At 54.6% G+C, this 21,063-nt stretch overlaps 7 protein-coding genes across 7 annotated transcripts; 3 read left to right on the top strand and 4 right to left on the bottom strand.

Moving 5' to 3' along the window:
• The first annotated feature begins 2,062 nt into the window (after positions 1-2,062).
• BZA05DRAFT_385155 (uncharacterized protein) lies at positions 2,063-3,355 on the top strand. The gene has a single exon (XM_051482383.1). The coding sequence runs from the start codon at positions 2,278-2,280 to the stop codon at positions 3,205-3,207; it is 930 nt and encodes a 309-aa protein (XP_051343630.1). The 5' UTR covers positions 2,063-2,277; the 3' UTR covers positions 3,208-3,355.
• A 941-nt stretch (positions 3,356-4,296) lies between these two features.
• On the bottom strand, positions 4,297-6,169 carry BZA05DRAFT_385152 (WD40-repeat-containing domain protein). The gene has a single exon (XM_051482382.1). It carries the CDS (start codon positions 6,073-6,075, stop codon positions 4,483-4,485), a length of 1,593 nt encoding a protein of 530 aa, XP_051343629.1. The 5' UTR covers positions 6,076-6,169; the 3' UTR covers positions 4,297-4,482.
• A 301-nt stretch (positions 6,170-6,470) lies between these two features.
• On the bottom strand, positions 6,471-8,665 carry BZA05DRAFT_108684 (uncharacterized protein). The gene is made up of 3 exons (XM_051478550.1): positions 7,824-8,665; positions 7,114-7,750; positions 6,471-7,056 (listed from the first exon to the last, which is right to left on the bottom strand). The coding sequence occupies exons 1-3, from the start codon at positions 8,411-8,413 to the stop codon at positions 6,523-6,525; spliced, it is 1,761 nt and encodes a 586-aa protein (XP_051343628.1). The 5' UTR covers positions 8,414-8,665; the 3' UTR covers positions 6,471-6,522.
• A 290-nt stretch (positions 8,666-8,955) lies between these two features.
• On the top strand, positions 8,956-11,031 carry BZA05DRAFT_433285 (S-adenosyl-L-methionine-dependent methyltransferase; the record flags this gene model as incomplete). Its single annotated transcript, XM_051486256.1, has 6 exons — positions 8,956-9,312; positions 9,366-9,491; positions 9,548-9,640; positions 9,896-9,927; positions 10,037-10,176; positions 10,239-11,031. Exons 1-6 carry the CDS (start codon positions 9,141-9,143, stop codon positions 11,029-11,031), a joined length of 1,356 nt encoding a protein of 451 aa, XP_051343627.1. The 5' UTR covers positions 8,956-9,140.
• A 194-nt stretch (positions 11,032-11,225) lies between these two features.
• Positions 11,226-13,064, bottom strand: BZA05DRAFT_108840 (uncharacterized protein). The gene is made up of 3 exons (XM_051478551.1): positions 12,456-13,064; positions 11,566-12,292; positions 11,226-11,507 (listed from the first exon to the last, which is right to left on the bottom strand). The coding sequence occupies exons 1-3, from the start codon at positions 12,706-12,708 to the stop codon at positions 11,420-11,422; spliced, it is 1,068 nt and encodes a 355-aa protein (XP_051343626.1). The 5' UTR covers positions 12,709-13,064; the 3' UTR covers positions 11,226-11,419.
• Positions 13,065-14,818: 1,754 nt separating this feature from the next.
• BZA05DRAFT_456548 (putative ATP dependent RNA helicase) lies at positions 14,819-17,482 on the top strand (the record flags this gene model as incomplete). Its single annotated transcript, XM_051487559.1, has 3 exons — positions 14,819-15,454; positions 15,569-17,253; positions 17,319-17,482. Exons 1-3 carry the CDS (start codon positions 15,249-15,251, stop codon positions 17,480-17,482), a joined length of 2,055 nt encoding a protein of 684 aa, XP_051343625.1. The 5' UTR covers positions 14,819-15,248.
• Positions 17,483-18,671: 1,189 nt separating this feature from the next.
• On the bottom strand, positions 18,672-20,765 carry BZA05DRAFT_423768 (glycoside hydrolase; the record flags this gene model as incomplete). The annotated part of the gene is made up of 5 exons (XM_051485882.1): positions 18,672-18,899; positions 18,977-19,641; positions 19,691-19,781; positions 19,815-20,314; positions 20,396-20,765. The coding sequence occupies 5 exons, from the start codon at positions 20,763-20,765 to the stop codon at positions 18,672-18,674; spliced, it is 1,854 nt and encodes a 617-aa protein (XP_051343624.1).
• Between the last annotated feature and the right edge of the window lie 298 nt (positions 20,766-21,063).

Below are 21,063 nucleotides of genomic sequence, written 5' to 3'. Positions count from 1 at the left end.
AGCGACACTAGGATGGCACCTCCGATCATTCCCTCACGCGCTTTGGCCAATCCTTCAGATGACGAAGGTATGTAGTCAGCACCCCGCTTTTTTTTTGCTCACTCGCAGTCAATTCGTTGCTAATGTAGCATTTGCAGAGGCCCAGCCGGACGAGCAGAACACGGCCGACGACGACGACGACGACCACACCTCCCAAGACGACACCACCCTCAAGGGCAATGGAGCGTTTTCCGAAGACAATTCCGACGATCACGAGAAGGGCGACGACCGCGATCGCGACCCCGAACACGACACTCTCGAGGAAGAAGCCGTGAAGGACAAGAAGGGGGAGAAGATCCAAGAAGCCCAGAGTGACCTCGGGTACAGCTCTGAGGTCAACGATGAGGATGTTATTCACCTCTTCAGGGAAACGGGACCCGCCGGCAAGGTCACCTACCATGTCACTTACAAAACGGGTGACAGAAAGGAGGTGTGTTTCATTCCCTCCTCTCTCTCTCTCCCCCCAACTGTTTAAAGGAATACTAACGTCATACAGGTGGGGGCCCGGGACATCTATAAGTTTGTTTCTCGAGAACGTGTGGCAAAATACGAGCATGAATCGTTTGAAAAAGATGAGAATATGGAAACATATTACGACACGGACGAGCGAGTGGGATGGGCGACCCGTGGTACGACTAAGACGCTCCTTCGCAAGTACAAGAAGGAGGCCCGGGAAGCTGTGAAAAACGCCAATAAGCCCAAGGTCGGAGCCGGAGAAAAGGCCAAAGTCGGCAAATACCAAGTCTCGGAATCGGACCACAATGACCAAGACGAGATTATTGCTTCGGACCAGGAAACCGACTACGATGAAGCCGCCGAGTCTTTCGAGTCAGATGGCGAGGTCGACGAGACACCAAAGCGTACCGGCAAGGTTTACTCGACCAAAGTAGACCCTGATCTCAGGGCCCGCTACAAGCACCTAGACTTTGAGCACCTCGATTCGGACAATGCGAACGAGAGCGATGAGGCCAAAGATTGGGTGGGCCGCCGTATGGCAAGTGTCCTGTTAAACAAGCGCCCCGCGAGACTTTCTAACAAGCAGAAGACTGCCTCCTCGGCTAAGGCCTCTACCGCTGCTAAGTCCACTGCCGCTTCAAAATCCCCTACCATGACCAAGTCCCGTGCTCGAGTCAAGTCGACTGCCTCCGCGAAGTCACCTGGCACGACCAAGGCCAACCCCAAGGTCCCGGCCACCCCCAAGGTCCCGGCTACCTCCAACAAGAAGCGCCCTCATGCGAGTACTGCTACCAAGAAGGCCAAGAAGGCGAAAGTCGAAACGCCGCCAGCTTCGTCTGATGAAGAAGAAGAGTTCGAAGTTGAGGACATTGAGTGTCATAGGATTGTCGACGGCAGAAAGGAATACCTGATCAGGTGGGCTGGCTACAGCCGTGAACACAACACGTACGTATTACAACATGGCCAATTGGTCCGAACTCGATTTTCGCTTTGCTAACACGATCACGGATAGGTGGGAGCCTGAAAGCAACATCGCCAACGCTGCTGACTTGGTGGCCGAGTACGAACGCAATCTCTTGCAATGGGAGCTGGACAAGGTCGAAGACAGGAGTGACTGATTCCATCGCGGAGGGTTCAATTTTCTACTGGGTACTTGGGGGCATAGCACTGGTGTTCATTTCTTCATGTTTCTTCAAGTTGCATACTCTGGCGTTTCGGGTTGGGTTGATAGAGGTCTGTATTTTTGTACGATACTACTAGATACGCACGATTGGGCATGGCGTCTACATGGACTTGACTCCTACATCATGATTTCTTACATGCCATCAAGTCCGATGAGTCGACGACCGTAGAAACCTATATACTTTGCTACATATGGCACCTATGATACCAAAATAGTAATATTCGTACGAGGCTCGGAACAATATATGGCCCTTTCCACAACTTTTTTTCCTGGTAGATTAGTGATTATTGATGCCGCTGGCTGTTAACTCCGGCCACTCGTATGGAATCGGGGCAACGGATGTCCGATGCTAGGGGTAGAAAATTGGCTGACCAAACTGCCGCAGCAATTCTTCGACAGGGCAGTTCCGACAGCAACCCCGGTTTTCCGTAGATCATCCAATCCAGCGGAGTCAGGCTACGGAAGAGCGATGACTCTCCAAGGGGAGGAGGCCCAAGGGGGGTCTCCAGGGGGGGTGCGGCGATGATTAAAGTTGGCCGCATTCCCCCAATCTTCTAGAATCTATACCCAAAAACCAGCGATCTCGAAAGTCCATCACGATGAAGCAAGCCACCGCCACCACAACAAGCTACGGAGCCATCGGCAGCAGCGATGCGGCCGAGGCGCCCAAGAGCACATTCGCGCAGGCCCTCGCGCTATACCTTCCCATCCTCCTCCCGCGCAACAAGGAGAAGTACACAGACGACTTCGCAGACGAGCCAGTGCGCGTGCCGTCGCCCGCCGCGCTCGAGAAGGCCCCAGAAAACATCTACTACCTCGCCTACGGCTCCAATCTCTGCGCCGAGACGTTCCGCGGCCGCCGCCAGATCCGCCCCGTGTCCGCGCACAACGTCCGCGTGCCTACGCTCGCACTGTCCTTCGACCTCCCCGGGATCGCATACCTCGAGCCCTGCTTTGCAAATGTCGTCGTCGTCGAGACCGCCGGCGAGGGGAGGACCCTGTTGACGCCGCCTGGTGGTGGCCTGATTGGTGTTGTCTACGAGGTCACCCCCGAGGACTTTGCGACGATTATTGCGACCGAGGGCGGCGGCGCCGCGTACCAGGACTTCGTCGTCGAGGCGTTCAAGATCGATGGGGGGGAGAAGCTGGCGGTTCACACGCTGCTGGCGCCGCAGGAGGAGGAGAGGTCGAGTCATGCCCAGCCGAGTAGACGGTATCTGGATCTCATTCGCGCCGGCGCGAAGGAGCATGGCCTGCCAAAGGAGTATAGAGAGTGGTTGGCGGAGTTGAAGGAGTATCGCAGGACGACTTGGAGACAGAGCGTTGGTGCGGTGGTGTGGGCTATCATGTGGATGCCGCTCATGGTGTTGGTCATGAGCATGACGAAGGTGTTCGCCAAGGACAACGGACGGGCACCCGGGTGGATGATCACAGTACAGAAGGTGCTGTTTAAGGTTATGTGGAATTGTTACGATTTGGGGTTCAAAACATTATTTGGAAATGGCGAGAGAACGGAGGAGGACAGTTGATTATAATTAGAGGGAGAAGTGATGTTGTCTGTTAACGATACCCATTGTACATTAATAGAAGGTTCTGATATCCTGATTGGTTTCTCGGGAGTCTGCATGTCTGAACGACCGGAGAATATACACATATGCTACACAAATGTCTTACCTGGAATAGGGTTTTCTAAGGACTATCCTATAAAACGGTGATGGTCATTGTGATATCATGACGTATTTTGTTTCTGCTACTGCCACCAAGAAAGTGACAACCAACCAAAACACAGCGAATTACACCCAGCCCCAACTTACCCCATTTTCACGGTCTTCAAGGACATACGTTAAATGCCAGCTAATGTAACATGTTCCGAGATGATCCCATTTCGACATCCGGCAGATCAACCGTTTCCACGTGTTGCATGTATATAGAGTATGATCCGAGAGTCTGCAGACGGTCGTATGCAAGTAGCACGCCATGTTCCTGGATTCTCCACACTTCCCTCATCCCGACTAGGTAGTTATCTAGTGTGATCCGATCCCCATAATTCGTTTCCGAGCATGCGTGCCATTCTTATCCATAGTGGTGTGTGACCGTGTGAGCGATGATCAGGTACGACATATACGCGTCACATTTGGCTTTGCGAGCCTTTGAGAGTTGTATGATACGTACATTGTAGAGTAGAGTGCCCCCGGGATTTTGGAATATAGATAATCCTGAGTGTTTCCGTTTGATGTCGTACGCGGGGCCGAGGTTCACTTTGCCTCGGGAACGAGTGATACCACTGTGGATTCGGAACTGTTAGGTAGGTGAGCCCGTTAACCGTTAACTGTTAATCTGGCGGTTTGTCGGGAATGTTCACGTCGAATACCTGAAAGGAGATACGGGTGATTGAACATGAAGCTCAAGGGGAGAAGCTGATGAGCTGTTTAGCGCTGATACTTTGGTCTATAGTAAAGGTCAATGCGACGTTCTATTTTTTTCATCTTTGTTTTTGATCTTTGCATTTGGATTCGAGTGACTGAACAGGTATCAGTTTGGCTGGAGAGGGGAAAGTGAAACGGCCATGAGATAAAGCTGGGGCATAATTCGGAAGAACACTCATGCGGAGCTATCTTCAACAAAGTACGGGTTCTTCAAGTTTACAGTCTATCCGAAGAACGAACATGACCAGCTCCTAAGGTATTTACTATGGACCGCAGTCGGCTCCAATCCTCCCACAAATACAAGACTTTTTTGATCTAAAGCACACAGAAACGCCATGATGCCCAAAATTATATACAATCCATAAACGCAGCAACGCATTATTCATTTCCTGCCACCAGCATCCCCAGCATTCCCACCGTCCGCTGTGCCTGCCGCGCATTCTCCACCTCGTTGTTGATCCGTGCCGTGAGCCTCGTCACCAGCTTGTCGAACTCGATGCTCTGTCCCAGTGCATGGCTATACAGGTCCAGCACCGCCTCGACAACCTCGACCACAACGCCCACCATCCTCGGGTCTCCAACGCACCGCACACACCACTCGATCACCGGCCTCAGACCCTCCTCGTCCCTGTTCGCTAGGGCCTTGCCCACAGCGTTCCTGTAGACCAGCTCCTTAACCACAGTAAGAATCATTGATGGCTCTCCACGGCCTGAGGGGCCAAGAACACGATCCAGTGCATCTGTGTACCTCCCCTTCCGCAGGTCAACCTCAAATGCACGCTCCTTCTTCGCCCGCTTCGGTGCTGCGTCGATGATCAACTCCTCCTCTTCACCCTTGTAGTCGAGTCCCTTGAGTTTCCTCGCCTTGTTGCCAGATTTTCCCTTCTTCTTGTCGACGGCCCGCGGGTCGAGTCCCTTCATGATCAGATCCATCGCCCGCTCCTTCTCCTTGACAGTGTCCTTCTCGCCTCCACTGCGGCGCGTCCGAATGCTGAGGAGTCCGCCGACCATCCCGACGGCAAGATGTTTCTCATCCGGCGAAACGGCGAGTGACAAGATAGGCGCGGGGTATTTCACACCATGAACGACAGTCCACGAGGCGGTATCGTAAATCTTGACATGGCCATCCAACGCACCGGTGAGCACCCTCCTCTTCTCTCCCGTAGTCGTATGCGCCAAGCTCGTAACCGTTTTCTGGTGATTACTGAGGACGGCGATCTCCTTCGCCGCAACGACATCCCACACACGGACCACATTCCCGGTGGCGCACAGCAGCGTCGTTCCCCCGGGCATGGCGAGAACATCCTCCACTGCCGTATCGTGTCGGAACGTCATTGCCGCCTTGCCCCCCGCAATTCGCGGATCCCATATCCTCGCCGTAGTATCGTAACTCCCACTGACCACCAGCCCGCCGGCACCGCCCGCAACTCCACCAACCGGCAAGTACGCAACCGAACGAACATAGTCCTCGTGGCCCGTGAAGGTGGTCACACTCTCCCTCGCAGGAAGATCCCACAGACGCACAGTAGTATCGTCACTCGCGGTAACGAGACCCGTCAGCTCCCTCGGATTCCAGCGGAGCGCCTGGACCGGAGCCTTATGTTCGCCAGCCCAGGTGCGCAGGACGGCTCTACTCGCCAGATCAAAGACGAGCACGGTGCCGGTGGCGTCCGCTGCGGCCATGACTTTTCCATCGCGACGGATCTGTCCAGCGTAGGCGGTTTCCTTGAAGCGGGAGATGGTCTTGGAGACTGCGCGGGTTTTGGCGGAGAAGATCTTGATCAGCGACGCCGAGGTCACGGCGAAGTCGTGCGCTCGCGCCGACGGCGAGAAGTGGATCGACGTGATGTTAGAGTACTCATGGATCAGCAGCGGCGAGGCGAAGGTGCGCCAGTATCGCTGTTCGGGCGTTGTCGATGAGGGGAGTGTGGGGAGCTTGGTCGGCTGGAGCCGCTGCACAGGGGCCGCCATTTTGTCGATGCGATTGAGTTGTGAGGAAAGCGAGAATTTTGTGGCCGAGAAATTTGGTGAGATGCTGTAAGGTTCTCACAAGCAACGTTCGTGGTCTTGCTACTGGGTTGTCGCGAAGGAACTTTCTTCAAAATTTGGAGCCGCAAATGCCAAGCAAACTTTGACAGGCGAGTGAGTTTTAGTGGTGCACCACCGTCCAGAAGGACCGGAACATGCTGAGATTCAGTGAAGACAATTATTTCAGTTCAGCGAACACTCGGTATCATCTATATGGACAGTGCAGTAGAAAGACTCTCGTGTTAAAGCAAAAACATCCCCAAATGCATATGTGTATGAATGATTAGACAACAGACCCAACAGGCTCGCAACTCCTACGCCCAGAAACTACTCCAAACAGTGGCCCAAACAGAAAGGCAGGATATAAATCAAACTTAGCGTCCACAACGATTACTGAATAGTCACCTTTCCCTTCCCCTTGAGATCAACCCTTTCAGTTTCCTCACGCGTACCGCCATTGCCAGCTCCGCCAAAGACCTTCCCGTTGCCTACACTGGCACCACTAATACCCAACCTACCCCATCCCTCCGCCTGGGCCTCTGCAGTGAGGCTCTCTCCTTTCCGCGCAACATCTTTAACATCACTCCAGAATTCCATCTTCTTGACCTCTTGATCGGCCGCCTCGGACGCTTCCTTGAGGCTTTTAACCTTTCGTCTCCTTGCCTCTGGGCTGTCTTCCTTTGGATGTTTGCCCTCGACAACCGCCCCGGATGTGGGTTCTTTAGGTTCTTTGGGCTCTGTTAAAGGCCGTTGGGAAGATGTCGTGGATCCCGGAGTGGGTGGCACCTCGTCGGGCAATGAGCGTCCTTGTATTGTTATTGTGGGAGCCTCTCCGGCCTCGTACTGTTCTGTGTAGTCGAGAATATGTGCCAACAGCTGCCGTCGGGATGCTTGGAAGATCATCGTGCTCATGAGAGCTGGGATCTAGGGAGGAGACGTGTTAGCTCTCGTTCCGGAGCTGTGTCTATCTGGTATGCTCACCTTTTCGGCCAGATAAGCAACATCATCGCCGCCGTCTTCAATAAACCTCATGATCGCTTCAATCTTCTCCCTGTCTAGTCGCGCCCTCTTGACCACTCTTATCAGTGTGGCGACGTCCTTGACTTCCACCTCATGATCGCTTTCGTCGTCGGTGCCACCCCAGCTGCCGCCTTCGAGCACACTCTTCCGTTTGTGACTTCCTCCGGCATAGTATGAATCTCGATCTTTGCGCGAATGTATGGTGAAGTAATCGTTGTTCATCCCATGCCCCGCCCTAGTGACGCTGCCATCGACAGTATTCCCGTATGGATCGCCAGATGGATTGATTGCCCGTTGCGGAAGCTTGACGCGTTTCCGCAGCCATCGTCGCCGCCGCACGAAGGAGTGAAACCACACATGATTTCCATGCCACGCAAAGGCAGGCGAGAAGCTGAAGCTATACGCCCAGCCTTCCTCGTCAACATCCGATGTCATGTCCACATACCAACTCGCCCAATCCCACGCCCACGAGGGATCTGGTACTTGGGCGTCGACAATCGAGACTGCCGAGTCGTGGAAGAGGCCGTTCTGCCATGCGGAGGGATCGAAATTAAGTAGAGACTTCGACGAGAATAGTGGGATTCCGCAGAAAAATGCGCTGTAACACCGATTGACCGGTTTTAGCTTATGTGATCACTTCGCGAGACAACAGAGTGGAATAGGACTCCTACCCGCGTTGGTTTTCATACAGCGCATCGATCTCGGCAGTTTCAATTTCGCCGTCGGGTTTTCGCCGCATCTGCCCAGTCCCGCCGACGCCGTTGCCTGTAGGCCCCCGTTCTCGTTGCCGCTCAGGCTCCCTTCCTCGTCGTGTACTGTCGACGCCGCTATCCCGCATGCCATCCACGTTTACACCCCCTGCGCCGTCACCGGCACTCCTAACCTTCCCGTCCTCCCCTTCATCCTCAGAGTCCCTCTCAACCACAACGCCCTCCGCCCTCGAATCCGGCGCCTCCTCCAAACCACTATCACCAACGTCTCCACACGCCCCATCAGGCGCCGCAGACCAACGTTTGTACCTCCGTTCAGCGATGGCTTTCCTCAGCGTCTCACGTTTCCCATCACCGAGCGAGCGACGAGGTTGTGAATCCTGCTGCGCCGCGTCGTCGGCTGGTGAATGGGACCTGCTCTGTTCTGCGGAGCCCGATGGCGCAAACGACGCAGGCGCCGTGTTGTCTATTAGTGCGATGCGCGTAGGAGCATTGGTGGCGGTGTGGCCGGAGCTATCTGTGGAGGCGCGGTGGAAGTGGAGTGCCGACATTGGGGTGCACGGGGGTGGAGAGGTCGTGACGATGGGTGCGTAGATTAACCGTGGCTTCGCTCCTATGGTGATGTGTGACGCAGCAATCGGTGGGTTATTTGCACGTAAGAAGGGAAGTACGAGCGACGATAATGGAGCAGGACAGCAGGTATGGCTATGGGATCCCTTAGGGACGGGGGAGCTACCCACTCAAACCAAGGAAGAGTGGATCGCTGCAGGGAAGTGCGAGCAACTCAGATCCGAGATGAGATCGAGTGACGCGGCTGAATAGACCTTCGCGCGGCGAGCTGCCAAGTATTTGCCGAACGGAGACGTTGAGACTCTTGTGGGTTGTCCTTGCGAGCGCAACGGCCAGGCATGGAGAATTCCAACTTGAAGACGCCGTTTCTCCCCCTTTACGTGTCGGTCGCGAGCGGGATTCTCTTCCATTAAGCGATGACGCTGACGGCCACAACTTAGCGTGTGTAACCGCCCTGTCTTCGGCTAAGCCAAGCCTCACATGCTTCTATGACGTCGTGCAGTGCTCATCACGTCTTCCAGCTCTTCCAACTCCGCAGCGGAATTTGTTTGGATACAAAAAGGCTCGAAAACGTCCTGTGTTCCCACGCTCATCATCAAACATACGAATAACAGCTTCCCCCTCTCCATATATCTGTAACTTTTCTCCCTTCTCCACCAACCCACCGCAAACAACACTACCAAACAACACAAACAAACACCATTCACCATGTCTACCACTCCCAACCCCAAGATCAACATCCCCCGCGCCGACATCCCCAAGGCTGTTCCCCCCAAGAGCAGAGTTCCTTTGATGCTCGGTGTCGCCGGTGCCGGAGCACTCGGATACTACTTCTACAGTGCTGGCGGAGACCCAAATGTCGCCAAGAAGACCGCTCAGCGTATGGAATTCCTCTTGTTGATTCCCATAACGACGACTGACATGTGCCTCCAGACGACGCATCTCGTGCTTCCGTATCAGTCCGTGACGAGCTTCCTGGCCGAGAGAAGGAGTACAAGAAGGCTGTCGAGGAGAAGATGGCTCGTGTTGGCAGCACTGTAGACCACACCGTCCAGGAGGGTGAGTTTACTCCACCACACCCCACCCCTCACGCTCCTCCCACTGACGCCCACCAGGCAAGCAGCGTATCCAGGCCGGCGTCCAGCAGCTGGATGAGTCGAAGGAGAGGGCCAAGCACACGGTTCTCAGCAAGATCGACGAGGCGGACCGTAAGATCGAGGCGGAGGCTAGCAAGGCTAAGGGTGGCATTATGAGCTGGTTCGGAAAATAGACCACACGCTCCTCCACAGTTGCACCTAGGATGGTTTTCTTTTTCGGGGTAATTTGGGTGTCTTGCTTTCTCTTTCATTGTCTATACTTCGGGCAATCGCAATGGAGTTTCGTTGAATTACTGAATGGGGTTTCTGCTTGCAAGATTTATGATGTGACGTGTGACTAAACATACGAGCTCGGCTCATCGTTAGGCCATTACCCCATACCACAGACGTACCATAAGGTCTGTACTTGTGGTAGTTGCAAGAGCACATGATGGATAAACTTTTCAAATTTACGAGTGCCAGCCTGTGAACTGCGCTTAAACCTAATCGCCTATCGCACTAGCGCAGTGGCACACCTCCACAAATTTCGATCTCACAACCGTCTCCGTGCACATCAAGAACTCGCACCGCTATCGAGCGTACCGCCCCACCTCCACCCGCCCAACACCGCGCACAACCCTCACCATGTCGCGCCCTGAAGACATCCTGTACATCTCCACCCCACCCCACCCCGTATAACGCACGCGGGCACTACACTAACCATTCCCAGCCCGCCGGACCTATTCTACTCCGACGTCGAAGCGGCGAAATACACGACGAGCAGCCGAATCCAATCGATCCAAGCGTCGATGACGACTCGATGCCTCGAGCTTCTCGCGCTGCCCACGTCCTCCCTCGTCCTCGACATCGGCTGCGGCTCCGGCCTCAGCGGCGAGATCGTGTCGGCGCACGGGCACACATGGATCGGCATGGACATATCGGCCAGCATGCTCGCGATCGCGCTGGACCGGGACACGACCGGCGACCTGCTGCTGGCGGATATGGGACAGGGCATACCGTTCCGCGCGGGGACGTTCGATGCCGCGGTCTCCGTCTCCGCTATTCAGTGGCTGTGCAACGCTGAGTCGTCGGATGTCTCCGCCACAGGAAGGCTGTCGCGCTTCTTTGATGGGCTGTATGCGTCCCTACGCCGCGGCGGGAAGGCCGTCCTCCAGTTTTATCCGAAGAATGATGTCCAGCGCGGAATGATCACTGGTGCCGCGGTCAAGGCGGGCTTCGGCGCGGGTCTCCTAGAGGATGATCCCGAGACGAAGAATAGGAAGGTTTATCTTGTTCTGACCGTGGGCAGTGGCGGTGAGCTGAGTGGTAGGGATATCACGGATGCGGTGAAGGATATGGAGGGCGTTGAGGTGGTGGACGAGAGGGGCCGGCATACAACGAAAAAGAGAGGGGAGACGACAAAGGAGTGGATCATGAGGAAGAAGGATCGGGATCGGAAGAAGGGCAAGGTTGTCAAGAAGGACAGCAAGTACACAGGACGGAAGAGGAGGATTGCTTTCTGATCTGTCTGGAGACGGTTGGCATTTGGGATTCAAAATTCACGGCGTTTTTGTTTGGTTGCTTTCTGCTAGGGAAAAGTGCTTTGCCGCTTCAATTAGGCTAGATACACATACCTATATTGTCATCATCACATAGATCATGCCCCTAGTATCGACACTCTTGCATCCAAAGGTCTATGGGAAACTGCTACAATACACCTGTGTCCTGGACCCAAATTCACGCCCCGGCTCCCGCCGTAACGACTTTTCCCCCTCCCCCTTCTCATCCCTTACCCACACACCCAGTTCCATTGTCCCAAACGATTCGTCGCTCAAGAGAAGAGGAAAAGAAACATTTACCGTTAAGATGGGTCATATTCAAAAGAGGCCCACCGCTTTCCAGCTGTCATAACTACAAGATCGTCTCCATCTTGTGGAGAACAGCGTTGGTAAAGTCGTGGGTGGAGCTGTTTCCGCCCATGTCCTTGGTGCGGACCTTACTGTGATATTGGTCAGAAGCTTGTCCGGACCCAACAAGTCGCTCGAAGGAAAACATACCCATCAGCGATGACACCGTAAACAGCCTTAGAAATCCTAGTGGCGTGGTCGTCGAGACCCAAGTGCCGCAGCATCATGGTGGCGGAAAGGATCATGGCGGTGGGGTTGGCCTGGTCCTTGCCCTTGATATCCAAACCGACGTGACGGCAGCCAGGCTCGAAAACCGCGTGCTCTCGACCCATGTTGGCACCAGGAATGATACCGGGACCACCAACGAGCGCCGCACCGATGTTGGACAAAATGGATCCGTAAAGGTTGGGCATGACGAGAACGTCGAACTGCTGGGGCCGGGAAACAGCCTGCATCGAGGCGTTGTCGACGATCATGTCGTTGGTCTCGATCTGGGGGTACTGCTTGGCCACCTCCTGGAATGTCCTGCGGAAAAGACCGTCGGCGAGCTTCATGATGTTTGCCTTGTGGATACAAGTGACCTTCTTGCGGTTGTTGGCGGTCGCGAAGGAGAAGGCAAACTTGGAGATGCGCTCCGACTTCATCTTGGTGACGATCTTGAGGGACTCAACGACACCGGGGACCGATTGGTGCTCTAAGCCCGAGTATTCTCCTTCAGTGTTCTCACGGATGATGCACATGTCTACGTTGGAGTGACGGGTCTTGTATCCGGGCAGGTTCTTGATCATGACCACCGACGCGTAGATGTCCAATTCCTGGCGGAGCGCGACATTGAACGACTGGTGACCGGACCGCTCAACAGGGGTGAAGAGGATACCTGCACGCAGATCATACTGAATCAGCCAAGTCTGGGTGGTCACGAACGCTTATCTCGATAACGCCTGGCCGTCCGTTCGCCGTAGGGCTACACCAACGCCAACCAGTCCGAGGCCAGAGTGCTCGGATGAAAGAAAAAAATAATCAAAGAAGGAGTTCCGTACCCTTCAATCCGACCTTGTTGCGCTTCAAAGAGTTGACAGACTCCCTGAAGAGAAGCTCTGGGTCGACCTTCCCGCTTTGCACACCGGTCACGTCGACCTGCTCCCAATCCACGGGAACGTTGTCCTGCTTGAAGATAGTCTTGACGGACTCCGAGACTTCGGCACCGATACCGTCACCGGGAATCAAGGTGACGGTGTATTTGCCTCCAAACTTTGTAGGCTTGAAGATGTCGGACTCGACGGTAGTCGCCATGGCTACAGACGGGATCGCAGGTCAGCACATGAAATCGCTCATTTGCTCCGCACGTCCGGAGAAATTTTGCCGGATTGCCAGCAACACCACAATCGCATCAACGTAGAACGGCGCAACGTACTTCGGCGGGAAACAGCATTGCGCGCGGCCACAGGCTTAGCTGCGTTCAAGAGCGACTGTGGGTTCAAGAGAAGTCAGCTCCGGACAGGTTCGGAGGGGGTTGTTGGTCATCGAGCGAGACGCTTAGATAACAGCCGCCGCAATAGCATCATGGCCGCGTCGCATGCATATGAGTGACGTCTGGCACTGGGGGAGCGACGTACCTTCGAGAACATGTTTTCTTGATTTAAGTGGGATGAGAGTGAGGGGAGATAGGGTTGACGGAGCTTCAGCAGAGAAGAAGCAGGACGGGCGGCAATACGGAAGGCCGGAGGAGGTGGAAGGATGAAATCGGAGGAGGAGGGGTGAAGGGAAGTGGAGAGTGGAATTCGCCGAGAATTGGGGGTTGCGGTAAAGTTGCTGCTGCTTCACTTGCAGCACAACGTCAGACAAGTGCCCGGTCGGTCCGGTGTTTCTAACCAGCTTCCGCGTAGCAGATAGTTAGATTGGTCGCGGCAGCAACTGGAGGCGTCGGCGACTATACCCGCTCTCCGCCTTATCGAAGGAATTCTCTAGAAATTCGCTTGATGCCTTCAATGCTGCAGAGAAGTGCCTCTTACGTACCTGAATCAAACATAAGGCTTCCTCTACAGTGGTGATATCGATGCTGTGCACGACGAAATAATTTAACTGGCACCTGCCTCAGTTCCATCTACCCCACAACGCAGGTGCTTACCGACGGCCGTAGGTTTTTATGGAGAGCACTCCAAGCTTTTTTTTTGGCCCACAGCACACTACCTACATAAACCGCCTCTCCTCCTACGGTCTATCTTCCACTCGATTTTGGGGGCAGGAGGGGAAATTTCTCCGAGCCCGTCAATCAGCCCTCGCAGCCGACACCGCGGAGTCCCATTCTTAAACGCCATTCGGTTCACACGTGCTGTTCCAACTTACGGCCGCGGGTCGAAGGGTCAAATCGGTCGAAAAGCACTTTGATGCGGCTGAAGTTATCTGAATAATCCGGCTGCAGAGCACTTTACAGCGGCATTCGTGCTTCTTCTCCTTCGTTGTTCAAACGATATCTTCTCCAGAAGAACGATGTGTGCCTCCAAAGCACTCTCTGGCACTCTACAGATGGAACGCTCGGTGGTGACTCCGGCGCGGAGGGCGTACTTGATAGCAGTGCCCGTAGGAGCAACCGAGAGTATCCTGGTCCAGCCTCCGTCCAGTCGCGGCATCGTGGATAATGGTTCTTGCCGTCCTCCGTAGAAGAATACTGGATGGTTTCGGCTTCGATGTATATCCGGCGGCGGTAGTAAGAATACGACGTGGTCTTCGAGATGTGCGCGTTTCGATGGTTTCGTATCATACAGGCTACACCGTTGCGGAGCAATGACGCTACATGTATATAGCAAATCTGCCGCTGAACGCTGAACGCTGAAGAAGTGAACTGTGTACGGTGTGGAGTCCGAGGGATGGGTGTTTGCCACCGTCAGCGTGAAGATGCAGCCTCGTTGAAGGGTAGTGAACTCCAGTGTCCACCACTGTCCCCGGACAAGGACCGGGGCCTATGCCTGGGACATTCGGCCTCAACTATCACCAGCAGATTCGGGCACCTGAGTAGTGTATGCTCTGCCTCACGGCGGGCTGTGCGGGCATGGATCAACCTACACGACTAGAAGCAAACAGGCAGTGCCACGACCAAAGTGTTCTGCATGCGTTCAGAGCCCGCTGCTGCCGCCTCCGCTGCCGTCGATGATGCCGGTGCTGCTCGAACTCCCCGAACCAGCCAGCCAGCCAGCCAGCACAAAGAAAGAGCACCGAGTACAATGGAACACGACTGTTGCCGTGGCCACAATGCCAATTGCCCGAACAAGAAATTTCTGGTGTGGCAAAAACACTCGCTGATTGGCCCCGCGGGCAAAGTAAGCATTGTCTTGGCATTCAAGGGTCCCCCATCCACTTTTGCCTCTCTGTGCTGCTTGCTGTCACAACTTTTTTCCCCCCTCGACCCAACTTCTTCTTTCTTCTCCTTCCTCCACCAACTTGCAAACCTCCTCCTCCTCCTCCTCTGCCCTCCACCCTCCCTCCCCCCTCCCTCCCCATCAACAAAAAACCAAAAACTCAACCAAAAAGCCTACCACCACCAAATCTCCAACTCCGTCTCGCTGAAGAACAAGGGAATACCGTCTCTCGTTTTTCACTCACGAAGCGAATTCACCTGCTCGATTTACGACCCCATCAAAAGTTTTCGCTCCCGCCTCAGTCTTTCTTTTCTTATAGACGTTACGAACTTCTAGACGGAACGGAAAGTCCATCAAAACCGATTCCTTTTTCCTTACTTTCTGCACTGCCGGAAAGTCCACATACATCACCTCTCTTAATACATACACACCTCATCGACTCGACATCGGCTAGCTTGATAGCATATTAATCACATCATGGCTGATCTCAACCAACGCATGTCCGCTATGGGCATCAACGAGTCCGTCCACGCTGGTGGTCAGGCTCCTCCCAAGCAGGCGTACATCCCTCCTCACATGAGAGCTACCATGGGGCGTGCACCTCCCGCCGCCGCCGCCTCCGGTCCCACTCCCACTCCAGCTCCCGCCAATGACGTTCAAGGCTCTAGGTGGGCGAACGGCAGGTATGTTTCGAAACACCTTCCCCCTTTTGTCTGCATGCTCGTTTTGTTGATCGTTGGGGTCGACCCCAACGTTCTTTCGTGGAAATTTCGTAGCTGACTGTTGCTGTCGAACAGTGGCCCCGCTCCTGTTGCTCCTGTTGCCAACGGATGGGCTACTCCCACTCCTCCTGCGAGCCAGCCTCGCAGCAACTGGGACGCGCCTCCTGCTCGCCCTACACGCGGCTTCGACCCCAATGGATACGGTGCTCCCAGTGGTGGTGGCAGCAGCCGTGGCAACTACGGCGAGGGTCGCTGGGCTGATGGAAAGCACATCCCGGGCCCTGTGAATCAGCGTCTCGAGAGGGATCTTTTCGGTGTCCCTAACGACCCCCTCAAGCAGCAGACTGGAATTAACTTCGAGAAATACGACGACATTCCGGTTGAGGCATCTGGACATGATGTTCCCGAGGCGGTCACAGAGTTCACCAGCCCTCCTCTGGACGCCCACCTTCTGGCCAACATCTTTTTGGCTGGTTACAAGAACCCCACTCCTGTTCAGAAATACTCGATCCCAATCGTATCAGGTGGCAGAGACTTGATGGCTTGTGCTCAAACTGGTTCCGGAAAGACTGGTGGATTCCTTTTCCCGATTCTCTCTCAGTCCTTCTTGAACGGCCCGTCCGCTGCCCAGACAGCCAACAACGGTCAATACGGCAGGAGAAAGGCCTTCCCGACTGCTCTGATCCTCGCTCCTACCCGTGAGCTTGTGTCTCAGATTTATGAGGAATCCAGAAAGTTCGCCTACCGCTCGTGGGTTAAGCCTTGCGTCGTCTACGGTGGTGCCGACATCAGCTCGCAGCTTCGCCAGATCGAGCGTGGATGTGACCTTCTCGTGGCTACTCCCGGTCGTCTTGTCGATCTCATAGAGCGTGGTCGCATTTCGCTTGCCAATATCAAGTACCTCGTTCTCGATGAGGCTGATCGCATGTTAGACATGGGTTTCGAACCTCAGATTCGTCGTATTGTTGAGGGTGAGGACATGCCTGGCACCGACAACCGCCAGACCCTCATGTTCTCCGCCACTTTCCCCCGCGACATTCAGATGCTCGCCAGGGATTTCTTGCGCGACTATATTTTCCTCTCCGTCGGCCGTGTGGGTTCTACTTCCGAGAACATCACCCAGAAAGTCGAATACGTAGAGGACCCTGACAAAAAGTCTGTTCTTCTCGACATTCTCCACACTCACAAGGGGGGGCTTACCCTCATCTTCGTCGAGACCAAGCGTATGGCCGATGCTCTGAGCGACTTCCTTATCAACCAGAACTTTCCCGCTACTTCCATCCACGGTGACCGTACCCAACGCGAGCGTGAGCGTGCCCTTGAGGTGTTCCGCAATGGGCGTTTCCCGATCTTGGTTGCCACTGCGGTTGCTGCCCGTGGTCTCGACATTCCTAACGTCACCCACGTTGTCAACTACGACCTACCCACCGATATCGATGACTACGTTCACCGTATCGGTCGTACTGGTCGTGCTGGAAACACCGGTATCGCTACTGCGTTCTTCAACCGTGGCAACCGCGGTGTCGTTCGTGAGCTGATTGACCTTCTCAAGGAGGCTAATCAGGAAGTCCCGGCATTCCTGGAGACCGTCGCTAGGGAAGGCGGATACAGCGGAGGCGGAGGCCGTGGTGGTGGTGGAGCCCGTCGTGGAGGAGGTCGTGGAGCTACCAACGCTTCCCGTGACTTCCGTAAGTTTGGCGGAAACAGCTTCGGCGAACGCTCCGGAGGCTTCGGCGGAGGAGCTGGCGGCAGCGGAGGCGGTTACAACTGTGAGTTCCCTTACATATATCATCCAATTCGACTGCATGTACTGACACTATTCTAGCTGGTGGCTACGGCGGCGGTGCTAGCAGCGGAGGCGGAAGCTACGGCGGTGGCGGCTACAGCGGCGGTGCCGGTGCTGGTGCCGGTGCTGGTGCTGGAGCCGGCGGCGGTTACGGCGGAGGCGGCGGATCTTACGGAAACCCTGGCGGACAGTCCTGGTGGTAGTGCTCTACCACGGCACGATGCGCGCTAATGTTTCATTGAACCTTAATTCCTCGACACGATGAGAACGGGAGAAAAGTTTTTACGATCACGGTTTTTTTCTGGTTCTTATCTTCTGGTACAGATACACTTGGGTAAAGAGGATCTGGTTTTGAAAACATGGCGCAATCTGTTGGGTTTTTTTTCTCTTTACTGTTTTGCTTTTCAATGGGGGGGTTTTCTTAGCACCTTTGATCTTACATTTCGTTTTTTCCCGTCAACCTTTCCTTGCCTGATGCCCGATTTCCTATTTTCTTATTTCCTTTGCTGGGTTTTTCCTCCACTGGGGCGTCTTGATTTCCTGGGTTCATTCGTCATAAGCATGCACACGGGAGATACTACTACTGTATGGGTTTCGGTTTTACATTAGAATCGGGGACCATTGGGATGGGATGGATGCCACACAGAATTGCGGCGGGGGAGGAGGGATGGGGGGTCTGCAAAGGAGTTGTCTGCATTTGATTCTCTTTTCTTAATTCTCTTTCTACCTCTCGTTTTTCTTTCTTTGACCAACGGGATGAGATATGGCGGTCCGGGTGGTTGTTTATGCTACTACCCTATTGCTGCTGCCTTCTTCTCGGCGTTGAATGGAGATTGTTTGCATTGTTTACGATACTTTTCGTTTTACTTACTGGGACCGGAACCGTATAATGCATCTCATCTTGCGTGTTTGCTTGTGTGCTGCTTGTGAGGGTCTGGTTTTTTTTTATGTTTTTTGTTTCCCCGTACTTATACGTTTTTTAGAGCTTGGTTCGGGACCATTTGGGTAATGAATCGAGATTTATGCTTGCTGTACTCTACTGAGCAGGTTATTATGGGGGGTAGTTGATCGTGATTCCATTCCGTCTGACCCGTCCTTACCACCTAGGCAACAGCCTCCGTCACGATTCCATAAAAACCCCGTGACGATCCTACGTTCACCCGCTAAAACTATCATTCACACATCACATTCACTCGCGTTCAGTAATGATACGAACATTTGCAGGTATTTGCCAGAAGTAGTTAAAACAAATGTGAGATTACAAACAAATCCCCCCAAATCCCTCCAAATTCCTGTGAGCTAGGTAGTCAGCGAAGTCAAATCAAAGCAAATCAGTATCTCCTCCCCCATTTCCCGTCTCCCCTATGTCTCCCCTCCGTCTCGCCCAATCAATCAGGCGGCTGGCTTTGCGGCTGGTGGAGGCACCACCGGTGCTGCTGCTGCTGCTGCTGCTGCCGGATCCGCAGCACCCGTCGTCTCCTTCCGCCAGTTCGCCTTCTTGAAATGTGACGGCATGTCGAACATGGGCAGAGGATGCGCTTCGGTGTTGAATACCACCTCGTCGAGCGGGAGGAGGTCCTCGGGCGAGAAGAGGAGGTAGAGGTATTTTAATGTTTCCGCCTGAGGTTTCGTTAGTTATGGGAAGGGAGGTAGGTAGGGTTGGAGAAGGGTTTGGGATAGGGATGGGGCAGACATACCAGCCAGAAGCTCTCCATATTATCTCTCGCTGGTGCGGGGACCTTTCTCACGTCGTCGAGCGAGGTATACCCTCCGCCCAGGACCTTAGTGTGTGCCACAAAGCTCTCAAAGATCTTCCAGCCCCACTCGCGGTACATTTCGTCGCCGGTGAGTCTCCACATTACGAACAAGCTCTCGACGGTTTCTGGGCGCTGGAGGTTGTGCGCGTCGCGCTGCTTGATGATGATGTCCTGCTTGTAGTCGACGACCTCCTCGATGCCCGCGGCCGGCGGATCCGCATTGAACCATGCGATCTCTGGCGCAAGTCCCGTCTCCGTCACGGCGTACATCTGGTAGCACGTGTGCATCAGCTCGCGCGCGAGCGTGAGGTCTTCTTCTTCGCGGGCGCCCCAGGTTTTGCCGCCCGAGGCTTTGCGCGCGCGCTCGACGGGCCGCCCCATGGTCGCGCCGAGGGCGAGCATGCCGGGGACGAAGCACACGAGGTGGTCCATCTTGGGGGAGGTTGCGCCGCCAATGCCGGAGGGCAGCTCGGCGATGTAGGTAAGATGGGACGGGTGTGATTTTCCGAGGAGGTGCTTTTTCATGCCCGCCATTGCCTCGTTGTACATGTCTTTGAAGATGTCTTCGGTTTTTTTGGTTTGGAGGTATTGCTTGATGAGATATTCTGCTTGCTGTGAGTTGATGGAAGGAAATTGGCATGGAGGGATGTTTACCGTAGTAGCTGTCACCTCTGGAGCCCATGCGGATCTCGCTTCCATGGAATTTTCCAGTCACGGCGTTGATGAAGATGGGCACCAATCCTTCCTTTGCTCCGTTCTTGTCAATGGCCTCCATCACCTTCTCAGCCTTCTCCCAGTACATTGCCTCGCCGGTGAGCTTAGCCAGGTACTTCATCTCGAGCTGCAGCGTTGTGGCCTCGGCGGTCGACGATGCACCTCCGTCCGTGTGAGACTGGATCCCTTGACTGCTATGCAGGTTCACAGACGCATATGGTATACCCGATGGCGAATCGAAAGCTCCCATAAGTCGGTCCGCCAGGCCGGCGGCCTTCTCCAGGTACATATCGGTGTTTTTATCCGACGGCACGAGGTGCAGTACCTCTTGCAGGTAGTGGGCCGAGAGTAGCCCTCCGAGCATACGAATTGTGGTCTCAAATGTATTCACATCCGTGTTTTGATCGTAATTAAGGGTGTGCTCCACCCAGCTCCGGGCATGCGAGAGCTCCGTAGTCAGGTTCATGATCATCAGCGTATCGAGGGAGTCGACGATGATCCAGCCAAGGCCCTGGTTGCCCATCTGCCGGCCGCTCCTGCTAATGGGAGCATAGATATCGGAACCTGTGGACGACCGGACAGCATTGTCAGATCTGGAATTGGCGAGTGATTGGCACTAGGATTGTGGGAGGGGAGCGGCATTACCCCAGGCGTCTCTCTCGTATGATATCCAACTCTCCACAAACACGGCCTTCACCTTCTCCCGCCGCGCATCCCAATCGGCAGCACTCTGCAGCGGAGGTTTCCCTCCAATCACCGGCGGCTTCACACCGTCCCGCGAGAACACCCCGAACCAATATGCTCCGAACACCAGTGCCACAATGAACACAATGAACCTCTTCTTGCGTACCATCCGGCGCTGTTTTACCGTCGCCGAGTTGGAGTAATATGGCTTGTCTTTGTACAACGGCAGATCTTTCTGCTGACGTCCGAATCTTGTGGACCAAGCTTGGTTCTCGAGATCGCGCTGGCCGGCTGTGAACGAGGGAACATTCTTTGGCAACGAGAACGACATCTGGTCGAGCGTGTCCTTTGCGATTTCCTTCGCGGACTCAACAGCCGAGTCTACAGCAGGCAGGACAACGGTCTGGGTAGTCTTCTGGACCTCTTCGGAGAAGCTCTGGGCGGCGTTCTGGGCGGCGTTCTGGGCGGCGTGTACGTGCCGAACCGTCTGCTGGCGGAGGAGCTGAAAGGCCGGATTAAAGTTGGGCTTGTTTCTGATGCTGAAGGGGTCGCGAATGTTGTTCATTCGCGCATCTCATATAGTTTTTTTAGCTTGTGGAGCGGTGACGTGCAGCTAACTACAGCTGTCA

Source organism: Tricharina praecox (assembly GCF_024521635.1).
Source record: "Tricharina praecox strain CBS 144465 chromosome Unknown BZA05scaffold_2, whole genome shotgun sequence".
NCBI lineage: Eukaryota > Fungi > Ascomycota > Pezizomycetes > Pezizales > Pyronemataceae > Tricharina > Tricharina praecox.
The sequence above is the reverse complement of the archived record's forward strand: the minus strand, read 5'-3'. Positions and strand labels throughout refer to the sequence as shown.